This window comes from Priapulus caudatus, unplaced genomic scaffold, assembly GCF_000485595.1.
Source record: "Priapulus caudatus unplaced genomic scaffold, Priapulus_caudatus-5.0.1 Scaffold1, whole genome shotgun sequence".
Classification (NCBI taxonomy): Eukaryota; Metazoa; Priapulida; class Priapulimorpha; order Priapulimorphida; family Priapulidae; genus Priapulus; species Priapulus caudatus.
Window position 1 is genome coordinate 1,548,295 of NW_014577062.1, and position 13,268 is coordinate 1,561,562.

General features: G+C 42.0%; 1 protein-coding gene across 1 annotated transcript in view; it reads left to right on the plus strand.

Moving 5' to 3' along the window:
* The first annotated feature begins 4,034 nt into the window (after positions 1–4,034).
* LOC106808798 (histone-lysine N-methyltransferase SMYD3-like) overlaps positions 4,035–13,268 on the plus strand; it is a 19,090-nt gene continuing 9,856 nt past the window's right edge. The window contains exons 1-7 of the mRNA XM_014811692.1: positions 4,035–4,216; positions 8,519–8,582; positions 8,753–8,863; positions 9,129–9,204; positions 11,279–11,406; positions 12,205–12,272; positions 12,790–12,898. Of these exons, the coding sequence (XP_014667178.1) occupies positions 4,107–4,216; positions 8,519–8,582; positions 8,753–8,863; positions 9,129–9,204; positions 11,279–11,406; positions 12,205–12,272; positions 12,790–12,898 (666 nt within the window). The 5' untranslated portion in view covers positions 4,035–4,106. The remainder of the gene's footprint in view (positions 4,217–8,518; positions 8,583–8,752; positions 8,864–9,128; positions 9,205–11,278; positions 11,407–12,204; positions 12,273–12,789; positions 12,899–13,268) is intronic.

Genomic DNA, 13,268 nt, shown 5'->3' on the forward strand with positions numbered 1-13,268 from the left:
CGAGCAAGGAGCGATAAGTTGTGGGGGGAGGCGAGGAAGAGCACATAGTGTGAGGAGCGATGAAGGGCATTATGTGGAAGCGAGCGGCAAAGCAGTATAGTGTGGAGGAGCGGAGCCAAGGAGCAATCGTGTTGGGAGGAGCGAGTAAGGGCATAGTGTGGCAGGAGCGAGCAAGGAAGGTAATAGTGTGGCAGCGACGCGAGCGCAAGGAGCAATAGTTGTGCGAGGCAGGGAGGAAGGTGCTGAATTAGTTGGAGGGGAAGAAGGAGCAATAGTGTGGAGAGGGAGGAAGGAGCAATGCTGTGGGAGGAAAGCGACCAAGAAGCAATAGTGTGGAGGTGCGGGAGGCAAGGCAATAGTGTGGAGTTGACGAGCAAGGAGTAATAGTGTGGAGCAGCGAGCAAGGCAGCAATATGTGGCAGGAGCGAGTAGAGCAATTGTGTGGAGGACGCGAAGGCAAGGAAGCGCAATAGTGTGGAGGATGGGAGGCAAGAAGTCAATAGCTGTGGGTGACGCGAGCAAGGAGCAATAGTGTGGAGGAGCGAGGAAGGAGCAATAGTGTGAGAGGAGCGATGGAATTGAGCAATAGTGTGGAGGAGCGGAGGATAGCGAAGCATAGTGTGGAGGAGCGAGTAAGGAAGCAACTAGTTGTGGAGCAGCGTAGGATGCGCCAATTAGTGTGGAGGATGGAGGGAAGGAGCAAGTAGCGCTGGATAGCGAGCACGGAGGCAATTAGTTTGAAGGAGCGAGCAAGGAGGAATAGTGTGGAGGAGGCGATTCAAGCGATGCATAGTGTGGACTGCAGCGAGCAAGGCAGCAATAGTGTGGCAGCGAGCGACCCAATGGAGCATAGTGTGGTAGGAGGCGGGATGAGCAATAGTGTGGAGGAGGGGGGAGCAATTTAGCGCTGTGGATAAGCGATTCATAGAGCAATTAGTGTGAAGGAGCGAGCAAGGCAGCATGTTAGTGTGGAGGAGCGAGTCAAGGAAGCTAATAGTGTGAGAGACGGGAGGAAGAAGCAAATTATGTTGGGAGGAGCGGAGCAGAAGGAGCAATAGTGGGAGGAGCGGAGACAGGAGCAATTAGTGTGGAGGATGCGAGGAATGGAGCTAATAGTGTGAGGACGGGAGGAAGGAGCAAATAGCGTGGAATAAGCGAGCGAAGAAAGCAATTGTGTGAAGGAGCGGCAGGAGCATAGTGTGGAGTGAGACGAGCAAGGAGCATATGTGTGGAGGACAGCGAGCAGGAGCATAGTGTGGAAGGAGCGACCAAGGAGCAATTAGTGTTGGAGGAGGGAGGAAGGGCAATAGTGTGGAGGATGGGAGGGAAGAAGCATAGTGTGGAGGAGCGAGGACGGAGCAATCGTGTGGAGGGGTTGCAAGGAGCAATAGTGTGGAGAGCGGAGCAAGAAGCAATGAGTGTGGACGGAGCGAGCAAGGAGCGATAGTGTGGAGGAGGGGAGCAAGGTAAGAATGTGTGAGGAGTGAGCAGGAGCAATAGTGTGGTAGGACGCGAGCGCAAGGAAGCCAGATAGTGTGAAGGAGAGGAGGTAAGGAGCAATGTGCTGGTATGGAGGGAGGATGGAGCAATAGTGTGGAGCGAGCGAGCAAGGTGCAATAGTGTGGAGGCGCGAGCAAGGGGCAATAGTGTGGAGAAGCGAGCAAAGAGCAATAGTGTGGAAGAGCGAGCAAAGAGTAATAGTGTGGAGGAGGTTAGAAAGGAGCAATAGTTGTGCGAGGATGGGTAGGCAGCAGCAATAGCCTGTTGGAGGAGCGAGCAAGGAGCAAACTAGTGTTGGAGGAGCGAGCAAGGAAGCAATTAGATGTGAGAGGAGAGGAAGGAGCAATAGTGTGGAAGGAGCGAGCAAGGCGAGCGAATAGTGTGGAGGAAGGAGAAGGAGCAATAATGTGGAGTAGGAGGAAGGAGGCAATATGTGGGGAAGGGAGGAAGGAAGCATTAGGTGTGGAGAGGAGGGAGAAAGAAGGCGTGCGTGGAGGCAGGCGAGGATAGGAAGCAATAGGTGTGGAGGCGGGGAGGAAGGAGCATAATGCTGGAGTAGGAGGAAGGAGGCAGTTAGTGTGGAGAGCGAGCAAGGGCATAGTGTGCGAGGTAAGGAGGAAGTGAGCAATAATGCTGGAGTAGGGAGGAAGGTACATAGTGTGGAGGATGCGGAGGAAGGGCATAGTGTGGAGGGAGCGGAGAAAGAGAAGATTGGTGGAGTGAGGGCAGGAAGGGCTATAGTGTGAGAGGTGAGGAGGAAGGAGCAATAATGTGGAGTAGGGAGGAAGGAGCAATAGTGTGGAGGAGCGAGCAAGGAGCAATAGTGTGGAGGAAGGAGGAAGGAGCAATAATGTGGAGTAGGGAGGAAGGAGCAATAGTGTGGAGGAGGGAGGAAGGAGCAATAGTGTGGAGGAGGGAGAAAGAAGAAGATGGTGGAGGAGGGAGGAAGGAGCAATAGTGTGGAGGCGGGAGGAAGGAGCAATAGTGTGGAGGAGGAAGGAAGGAGCAATAGTGTGGAGGAGCAATAGTGTGGAGGAAGGAGGAAGGAGCAATAGTGTGGAGGAGGGAGAAAGAAGAAGATGGTGGAGGAGGAAGGAAGAAGAAGTCGAAATATGACCGATTAAGGAATTATAGGCAGAGGAGGTCAGGAGGTAGAGAATGAAGTAAGGTACGAGGATGGGAGGAAATAGAAGAAAAAGCATAGGTGTACATGTGGACGTGGAAGATATAATTTTTGCAAGGGTCTGATGGAGGCTGTTCTGTTAGTGATTACACGGCGCCGTTTTCACTGCTGCCGTTTGCCAAGTCTCCAGCCAACAGACGAAGTCTGGGTGCCTGACAGACAGAACTCTGGCGTGGTGTCAGGAACCGGTGGGCATTCTCGTTCTTATGTGGTCATCACCCTCCACTTCCCAGGCACTTACGAGGAACAGGGCCCAGCTCAACAAGATTAGCCCGGTAACACCTGGTACCTCGACGCCAGTGACGCTAGATCCTCCGTCACATGAGTCACTGAGGGTAGCTCTAACTCCGCTATCGCCGGTGTTAGAGACAGTTGCTCCTCCGTCACCCGGACAGGGGTTACCAGGTCAGCCAGAACGTCACTCCGACGTAGAGCGCCAGCATCCGCGGACCACCAGGAGCGGTCGGGTACGTGAGGTTCCCGTCAAAATACAAACACTTTGTCTAATTTACATTTGATATGATTTATGCGTTCAGTCCAGTTATATATGTGTTTTTTTTTCTAACTGAGAACTTAATGAGCAGTCATTTTATTTAAGCTCTCTCAGAGCTCCAGAAAGGGAGATGTTGTGTTAGTGATTACACCATTGGTTAACGCGTGTTTAAGTGTTAACATAATAATATCTAGTGACGGTGACTCCTGCTACCAGACTGCAGTATATAAGCGCGCTGCACGTGAGGCAGTCGCTCTCTTTACATCATGTAAGCAAGCCACACTGACGTGTGAATAAACAGCTCTTAAGTTACTCGAAATCTTATACGTTTCTATAACGCGACAGAGGCCGGATCATATCAGAACCATCATAAATATACGACAAAAATCTTAGTTACGACAAAAATCATAAATCAAAAATATCATAATTTTGCACGACACATGCTTGAAATAAAGTTATGCCGTTTCAGTTTCATCATAACTATTTACGATATGTTTCTGACAACGGAAATATATTTATACCGTTTATAGGCGAATTAACCTATATAAATCAGCACGGTCATGCACCGCATAATTAGTAAAGGGAGACTCCCTCTACTAACTATATGGTCACCGCGATCATGACATGTGGGTATGCCCCACAGTTCACGGTTACAGCTATCATTAAATTTGAATAAACAATAACGTGTATTTATAAGCATTGAATAATTATTGTGACGTACTATATTATAAAACCATAGAAATAATATACTTGTTAGACGCCAGTGTCTCTATAATAATTATTTCTACGGATAAATCTGAAAACGTTTTAATTGGTTTAGGAACCAAGCGACAATCGTGGCGCTGTAGGCACGTAAAATGTCAGCCCCCGTTATCCGTGTTTCGTTGTTGTTTTTCTCACAACAACAACCTAAAGGTTCTCCGTTTAGACATGCTTGCGGTAGATATGAGGGCAGGAGATTTGCTGATAACTGCAGAACCATACGTATATGTACTTTCGAACAAGTTTCGTGCCAGGTTATGTGATTCGTGTTTGGGCAGGTAAAACGCCTTCACTTTCAATTTCAATGTCAGCTTTAGCCTTTATGTTATGTTATGTTCTCGTACTTGTCGGTGTCCACTACACTGGATATAATGACAAGGTAGTAAGTGCCTTCAGGGATAAACCCAATAAACAAACAGGTGCATAATGATGATGTGAGTGCAATGCAACTGGTGTCCTCTTAAAGTGGGTTTGCGTGCATGTGGGAGTGTAGACCGAATAATTCTGTCCCATATAACCTTTTTTATATTTTGGTGAGGGTTTTATTGGGACAGAACGGGGCTCATTGAAATTTCGTGAGATCGCATGCAAAATGCATGAGCTGCTAATGCGGCCCGTACGCCGCTATTGGCACGGAAAAAAACCTACCGTTCCCTTCTACATGACTTTACCTTGCTACTGATATGTGTATACATTCACTTCAATCGTTATTTACTTCTTAAAAGATTGTTTTTCAGAAACCCCGCTTTATTAACTTTAGTAAATTACGTTGGCCATTTACAAACAATCGGACCAATCACAGCGAGTCTATCAGGCCTCCTGCAGCGCCACAGATACAAGCGAGAACCAGGGGCTATTGTAAGACTCGCTCTGATTGGTCTGATTGTTTGTAAATGGCCAACGTAATTTACTAAAGTTAATGAAGCGGGGTTTCTGAAAAACAATCTTTTAAGAAGTAAATAACGATTGAAGTGAATGTATACACATATCAGTGGCAAGGTAAAGCCATGTAGAAGGGAACGGTAGGTTTTTTATCGCGCCAATAGCGGTGTACGGGCCACATTAGCAGCGCATGCATTTTGCATGCGATCTCACGAAATTTCAATGAACCCCGTTCTGTCCCAATATAACCCTCACCAAAATATAAAAAAGGTTATATGGGACAGCATTATTCGGTCTAGTGGGAGTGAAGCCTTGACTTAAAAATGTCAACGTCCGTTGCTTCCACAACACCCACGGGTAGGTTGTTTCAGATTGGAATCATCCGGGGGAAAAAAGAGAATTTGAATGCGTTGTTGTTGCAGTGCAGGTGCCGAAATTTCATTTTACTAAGTTACTTTGGCGCAAATCCACTTTAGGCACCTTAGGTATCACAAAGTGATGCACAGATTTCTGTGTATCAGCAACTGATGCACAGACTTTCCGTATATCAAGGAATGATGCAAAAACCCTAACCCTAACCCTAACCCTAACATACTTTGTGATACCTAAGGTTATACTTTATGACTTAGGGTTAGGGTTAGGGTTTTTGCGTCATTCCTTGATATACGGAAAGTCTGTGCATCAGTTGATGATACACAGAAATCTGTGCATCAGTTGATGATACACAGAAATCTGTGCATCACTTCGTGATACCTAAGGTGCCTAAAGTGGATTCGCACCGTTACTTTTTAGTTTTTGTTTATTACATTCTTTTTGATTCAATGGAAGAAGTATGCGGCAAGAGTACATACTTTACTGCATATCTAGTAGTGCAAACTTCACTTAACCTTATTAATCCTTTTATTAGGTTTGTGCTTGTCTGGTCAGGAGCTATGAAATGTTGAAAGTGTAGGACCAGTAGGCGTCGTAGAACCAACAATAACCATTTAAGGATACTTTCAACCTTTTGCACGGGTATTGCTCTAATGAAGATTAAACGTTTATTGACGAATGAATCGAACCAATCACTTGTTTTATTTATAGAGGATATATATATCTTTATGCTCAAGGCAAAAAATTTCATGAAATTTCCAGCACCTAATTATGTTACCACGAAAATTTTGAATTTTTATGTAAAAATGGTATTTTGGATATTTCTCAATTACCAGAAAGAGTGAGGATACAAAATTATCGCCACATGTTAAGCACAATATGTACCAAAATAGTGCATCAGGATTTTTCTTTAAGTTTTATATTTACCGAGAAAAATTAAAAAAACTGCCTAAAATTCAAGTCGCACGTTTGAATTTAAAATTTTTGCGAATAAAGAGACATAACTCATAAAATACTGCACTTAATAACAATCCCTGACGCACATTTTTACAGCAATATGTTACCATTAAAACGAGTGTAAAATTAAATTATTCCGAGTTGTAATCACAGAGAAATATCCATTTATACATCGACTACTAAGTCAGAAATTGGAACGGAGAAATCTGCATTTTTCTGACGTCAGCCGCGGCTCACTACACATGTACGCGGGCAAGCAAAACGCTCTGACAGTTCACATGTATCGTTATATGGAGAAATGAGCATGTACACAGGTTGCACATAGTGTTAGTCATCGAATAAATTTGTAAATGAAAAATCGGTAAATTTTTTCCTAAAACCTTGAGAGTATCCTTAAGGAAACCCGGGGATTGTTTACCATCTTTTCACGCGATAACATTGCTGAAACATTTGTAAACTAATAAATTGCATCCTAGTAATTTTTATAACACGATGCTATTCTAGGGCCCAATATGTTATAGCCCAATAGGCTAGAGGGCAATAAGCTTCCACTTTTGTACGAAGACATTTTAACTTTCTGAGTCTGTATAACATTGAAATTTGAGGAAATATCTACACATCATTCCACCTTATTAACATCTTACCTACATCATGAAACACTTGTCATGCATTTTCAGTTTCTTAAATACTTTTTATAGCCTTATAACTTGTAAAAGTATCATCACATCAAATGTTTAAAGGCAGTGGATATTTAACTGTATAGTATACGGCAGTATCCACTTCCGCTATTTTACCGTACACCACATTTGATTGGCTAGTATATTTATGATGTCATCAAAATTACATTCGAATCCCATAAGGTTTAGCTATCTAGAAAACTTTTACGTTCAAATTCCATTTATTTCTACACATTTGTAGCCCCGTTTGATCACAGAAGCTATTTTCCGTGAATCACGTTTCCAATGCGAAACCTTTTGAACACATTCATAATATACTAAGTTTTAACATACATATACACATACATAAATATACTAGCCAATCAGAAGTACTGTACGGTGAAATAGCGGAAGTGGATACTCTGCCGTATAAGGTTAAATCTCCACTGCAATGTTTAAAACTGTCAGATCAGAAATTGTAAACCTGTATTGTTTGTTGCCTCTCATGCTTGTGCTATGTTCCCACCGACCAATAAAATCATTGCTGGTTAGTAAGATTACAATTTCTGTTCCGACAAAGTTATGAACATTTAAATGTAGAATCTCAATATTACACTGTCAGAAACTGTAGAATGGTCAATCAAAATTATGCCACATACAGTCTGAGGAAGCCTATTGGCCCCTAGTATAGCATCAGATTATAAAAATTCCTAGGGCTCAATTTATTCGAGTAAATACGTGGTACATAATGCCTTGATCCTCGTAACATTGTAACAAATATTCTTTAAAGGTCCATGCAGGGACCATAATGAGTTAGGTACAGTTAAGGTTCTGAGTAGCACCATTTGATAACCATTTAAAACAGATGTATCAAACTAATTAGAAAACACTTTACCTTGGTAGTTGCGTAAACAGACTCTGTAAACGAGAACCGTGTAGGGATTTTAATGTGTCGGAAAGTGTTTTTTAAACCGTTTTGGATATTAAGGCAAAGATTTCTCATGTTTTTACCAATGTTTTTATATTTTCTTGACTGTTCTGGTACTTACTGGTACTCCTTGCATAACACCAATTAAGTTTATCTAGTAAAGCTAACATAACATGTCAATATGCGCTCCGATTGCCATTTAAAATTAGATTTGTATACATATGCCAACAAAACTAGCGCATGATTTTTGCTCTCGCGAGATGCTATTGACCTGCAGTCTGTTACTACACTAGGTTAATTACCTTTGTATTCATTTCGAGATGGGTACCAGTGTATAAATATTTGCATCACGTAACTACGTGCACTTTTTTTCTGAGAGCGTTGTTTGAAAAAGCCATGATCGCAAATTTCAAATTAGCAGTCGCGCATTTGATGTTCATTTACTTTTTTTAGGTTATAACAACAGAACCTCATAATAATTTTTAAGCTGAAGTAAGCAGTATAATGTACGCTGACAGGTGAAACTAAATTTGTCTAAATTTATAAATTTTTCGATTCATTTGAGAGGTGATAATTTCAAGAGATATAATAGTCTATAAAACCCATCATATCTTGAGAAATACATTTGCTGTTATCTAATCATACTTACCATAATTTACAAACGTTTGCTACGACACAGCCCACATGTGCAACTAACCTGTTGTTCACTTGTCTTATGGGTAGGTTCCTGATGAGAATGTTACCAGTTAACTAGTTACATGATATTTGAAATGATTTCATTCAAGGTTTGACCGCCTCAGCCGCTGCTCCTGCTGCAAGTTTGTCCGTTATTGCTCACGAAGTTGTCAGGTGAACAGCATGTGTGTTCCTCACATTCTTAGGTTGTAAACTGATGTGTGAAAATTGTATGAATAAGATTTTAAGCAAGTACCTGTGCGATATTTAAAGTGTGGTGATTGAGAGTGTGCATTGGTGAGGGTGTTATGAAATTTGTATATAATGATATTACTCTATTTCAGGATAATGACTGGACTGACCACAGGCTGGAGTGCAAAGCCTTGCAAAAAGTGGCTCCAAATGTACCAACTGACAGTGCTCGACTCATGGCCAGGGTGATATGGAAACTGAACGTATGACTTATGTCACTGTTAGTTAACCAATGGGTTATGAGCCTATGATAAAGCTTATTAAATATAAATTAAATGTCAAATTTGGGTTTTTGTATGAATCACTTTATTACCTTACATTAATTAGGGACCTGTTTATATTAATTTTTAATGTCTTTGTCTCGTACTGATGTCCTAAACTGTTCTCTTGTTCGTATTAGACTATTCTTAGATTGTTTTCTATTGTCGACTGTTGACATGCTGTCTTCTATTGTCATTTGAACCACAGAGACTGGAGATGACAGCTGAGGAGACTCACTATGCTTGCAACATTCCCCTGAGAGGCTTCAATGACCTGATGACGCGTAGGTGTTAATAAATGACAGTGCTGTAGTTATCCAATCTGTTATGAGTCATCAAGTTGTCATCATTATAGTGAGACATCACAAGTCATCAAGTAGTCACCAACGTAATGACACCGTACTTAAATACTGCATCCTAAATACAAGTAGGAATGCTTAAAGTAACATAGAGATGTGTACTGACTTAAAGTCATAAGGAGGATAAAACTTGTCATGAGATAAAATTGCACAAGATTGCATGATATGCTGACTGTGAATAGCGCTCATAGGGTCTATGTCCCCCAGGGTACTATCGGAGGGTACCCTGGGTACGGTCCGGTATACCGGAACGTACCCTGGTAACTATCTGATATGGTTAGGGTTAGGGAGTAGGCGTAGGCGACTCCCTAGACTCGTTAGTGGAGTAGGCGAGGTACGGTCCGGCATATTAGATAGTACCAGGGTACGTTCTGGCAGTACCCTGAGGGACATAGACCCTCTCAGCGTGAATAGTGCATGTGTAGTAAACAAGTGCATTGGCAACTATACCATTTGGAATTTTTCCGTATCACTGTTGAATGTCTGCAAGCAGTTGGCATGCTTAGCAAATCATGCGAGCAGTTTAGCAAAATCGTGTATGATCTAGATAGTTTATCCAGTCACCTCAGATTTGTTGTTGTGCTTTACACGCACAGCAGGCATCAGAAAAAAGTGTGCAGCCAAGAGTGTGGTATTCGCATTGCCAATTAGATTATCTAAGATATTGGGCTGCAGTCATCCAAATAATTCCCTCGTTAATGTAAACTAATTTATTGTTTAGTACAGAGGTTTTTTGTGTGTGATATTGTCACTGTTGTCATGGCAACATACTCAGTCATACCCATGGCTACATAGTGCTAGCCAGACAAGTCTCTTTTTTCTAAATCTAAACCTATACATGACATGTATTCCAAGATGTCCATACAAACTTCTCAACAAGCTGGGGATATTTTTAAACTTTACTACACTTATATACACATATAATACTTGTTTTCCAGTTATTATATTTTTCTTTCTAGAAACAACAACTATCTATTTCCTCAGATGATCAGAGCAAGAAAAATCAATACTTATAAGGGGGAGCCGCTTACACTACCTGTTACGTGCTGCAGCTGTGTGCTGAACTACAGGCTGCCGAGAATAGAGAGTAGAAACGCTGTAGAGAAGCGGCATGGTTCGATATCGGATATGCTATGGATTATATGAGAAATCATACCTTAGTGGTTCTCATGCGTGGTGTTTATAAATAGTACATGTGTATGGTAAATAGTAAATAGGACGTGTAGATAGGAATAAGATGAAGGAAAGGGCATTTTATGTGTCAGAGCATGCATAAGCATGATTTGCAGGCTGTGAAGATTTAATATCAGTATCAGACAATAAGTACATCCAGGCAATATGTAGAGCTTGCATGATACCAGGGTGTTGGCCAGGAAAAAAATCAGGGAGACTCACCATCTGAGTGAAGCGAGGATGCTGTGGGCGTGAAGCGCCCTAGGTAGGAGGGCCTATGGGGCCTACCTTAAAATGGCGGAAATTTAGTCTGAAATGCCAAAAAGACAGGAATCTGATACGATTTTATATTCTTATAAGCACTTTTTTCAGTTATACAAGGTGTATAATATATCAAATTGGGCCGCCCTTATGCCCTCTATCAAATTTCATCCGTCTCATCCAAAAATAGGCCGTCCAAAAGACGGGTAAACGGGTCTCTGGCCAACACACTGCATGATACCCTGATGCAACAAGCAGATGGCCCAGTGTCAAGTTAATAATAAAAGGCAGTAAGGTTATTGAGTTTGCCAGACCTGTATCTGTGTTTGGTAGTGGGTGCACCAAGGAGAACTCCCTTACTGTTTATGAGTGATGTAATTGTTATGGAAGGTATAGCTTAATCACGGATGAGGTACTCCAAGCAGTAGGAGTATAGTTACGAGTATGGTAGGTATCCTTGCTAGGTTAACTCGTGCTGGTTATTCGACTCGAAACATGGTGTCCAGTAAATGTAGAGGGCCCTGTAACTCCTGCAGTACCTAATAATCATGTTTCAACTTGACAGACTGTGAAGACATAAAGCGCGACGGGCTCAGAGGCAAACAGTTTGGGGAGATGGTGCGCACGCTACGCGAGTATGTGAGACCTGAGGACATGCCAGAACCACGTGACCTGCTGCACATCTTCGGGCGGGTGCGTTGTGATGTGGCCGGGGCCGATTGTTACTCGTGATTATCGTTGTTTCACATATTTCCTCTCGAAACGATTTGTTTGAACGCCTCAATGTCGATTCTAAGATGAGTGTCATGATTTATATCCTGGGCATGCTTCCAGCGTGATTGCGTTACGCACCGTGAAATCACGTGTTTTTATTGCTATGTGCGTAGACTGATGCATTGTGCTTACGATGGGGGCCAGCTGCACGAGTTGAATAAATCGAGGGACCAAACATTTATGGTATCACTGGATGTGTTCAATATTATGTTGCTTCAGCAGGGCAAAGGTAGATGGCAAACTTCGGCGAATAAAAAATGTAGTTTCGTTTTATTAGACGTTCTAGGACTCTAACAGTACAAAAGCCATTATCACACATCATCAATGCACAGCTAGACTATTCGGTGTGGTGCTGAAAAAGATTTCAGGGACTCCAAATTTTCCAAGATTCTTCACGACTATGTTTGATCTGGGATACTTAGCTGTTTTATTGCCTTTCTCTATTGATGCCCAATGCTTAAAGAAAGCCATCATGTTTTAGGTCACGTTCTGCTATGTATCTGTAGTGACTTTGGTATGAGCGACGCATCGTTTGTGTAGCATACGTTAATAATCACAATTTCTAGGCGCACTCAACTAGTTTGCACGAACGAATAAGTTACTGTACTAATTACGTGGTTTGGCCACATCTTTTTCATTCGCAGCACATGCGATTGTCTGTATAGATCGGACCTCCAGTGGAAAATTGCTGTTAAATGAGATATATTGCTGTTACAGATTGTCATAAACTCGTTTACGCTAACAGACATGGAGCTTAACCCCATTGGAGTTGGTTTGTACCTAGGGTAAGTACAGATCCAGTTTCTAACCATGTGTGAGAAATTATCCCTATAAAATTCATAGTACCTCATAGTCATATAAATTCATTGCCTAGGATATTCAAGGAGATCAACTAAAATACTGATTGATGCATAGTGTCATGGAAATGATTTGGCAATTTCAATTTTATATAAACAAGATTAGTAGATTTTTTGGATAAAATCATATTATACTATACCTAATGAACAGTAGCTATACTGTTTGATTACTACTTTTAAGTAATAATTTTTGTAATGTAGTTATGCATTCACTTGTGTCTCTCTCTGCTGGTGTTATACATGCATGTCTGTGTAGAGTATGCATACTCTCTCTCCATGCCTGTATATGGTATGTGAACTATCTCACTGTTTTTGTCCAACATGTAGTTTTCTCTACTTGTGTTCCATATTAACATTTCTCTTCATTCCTGTATATGGTATATCCGATACGTTTCTTCTGGGTAGAGTGTGTTTTCGGTATTGTGCATAGTTTGTAAACTTTCAGGCCATCAGTCATTGACCATTCTTGTCAGCCGAATATGGTAACAACGTTTATCGGCCCAGTTCTTCAGCAAAGGGCCATCAGTGATATTCCTGGAGGATCCTACACACATGTACGTAATCTGCTCTTGTAAAAGTTATTGCGGATAGAAGACAGAATATGTCTGTGTTCTATGCCCTTATTAATGTGAGTTCCATAAATAAAAATGATTCAAAGGTGTCAGTCATCTAATATATATTTGAGTTCGTATGTATGTATCTATGTATGTATGTATCTTCCCTATAGGCGGCCAAACCGCCCAAGCGATCTGGATGCAATTTTCACAGGGCCATCTCTTATACCCGGGGAGTGTTCGTAGCTGAAAAAAACCTGCCAAACCGTCAAACTCGCCGAAAAATCCGCGCAGCGCAGCACCCAGCGCAGCGGATACCCGCAGCTAGTAGTTAATAATTAATTCAATTCTGGATGAAAGTATTGCATGT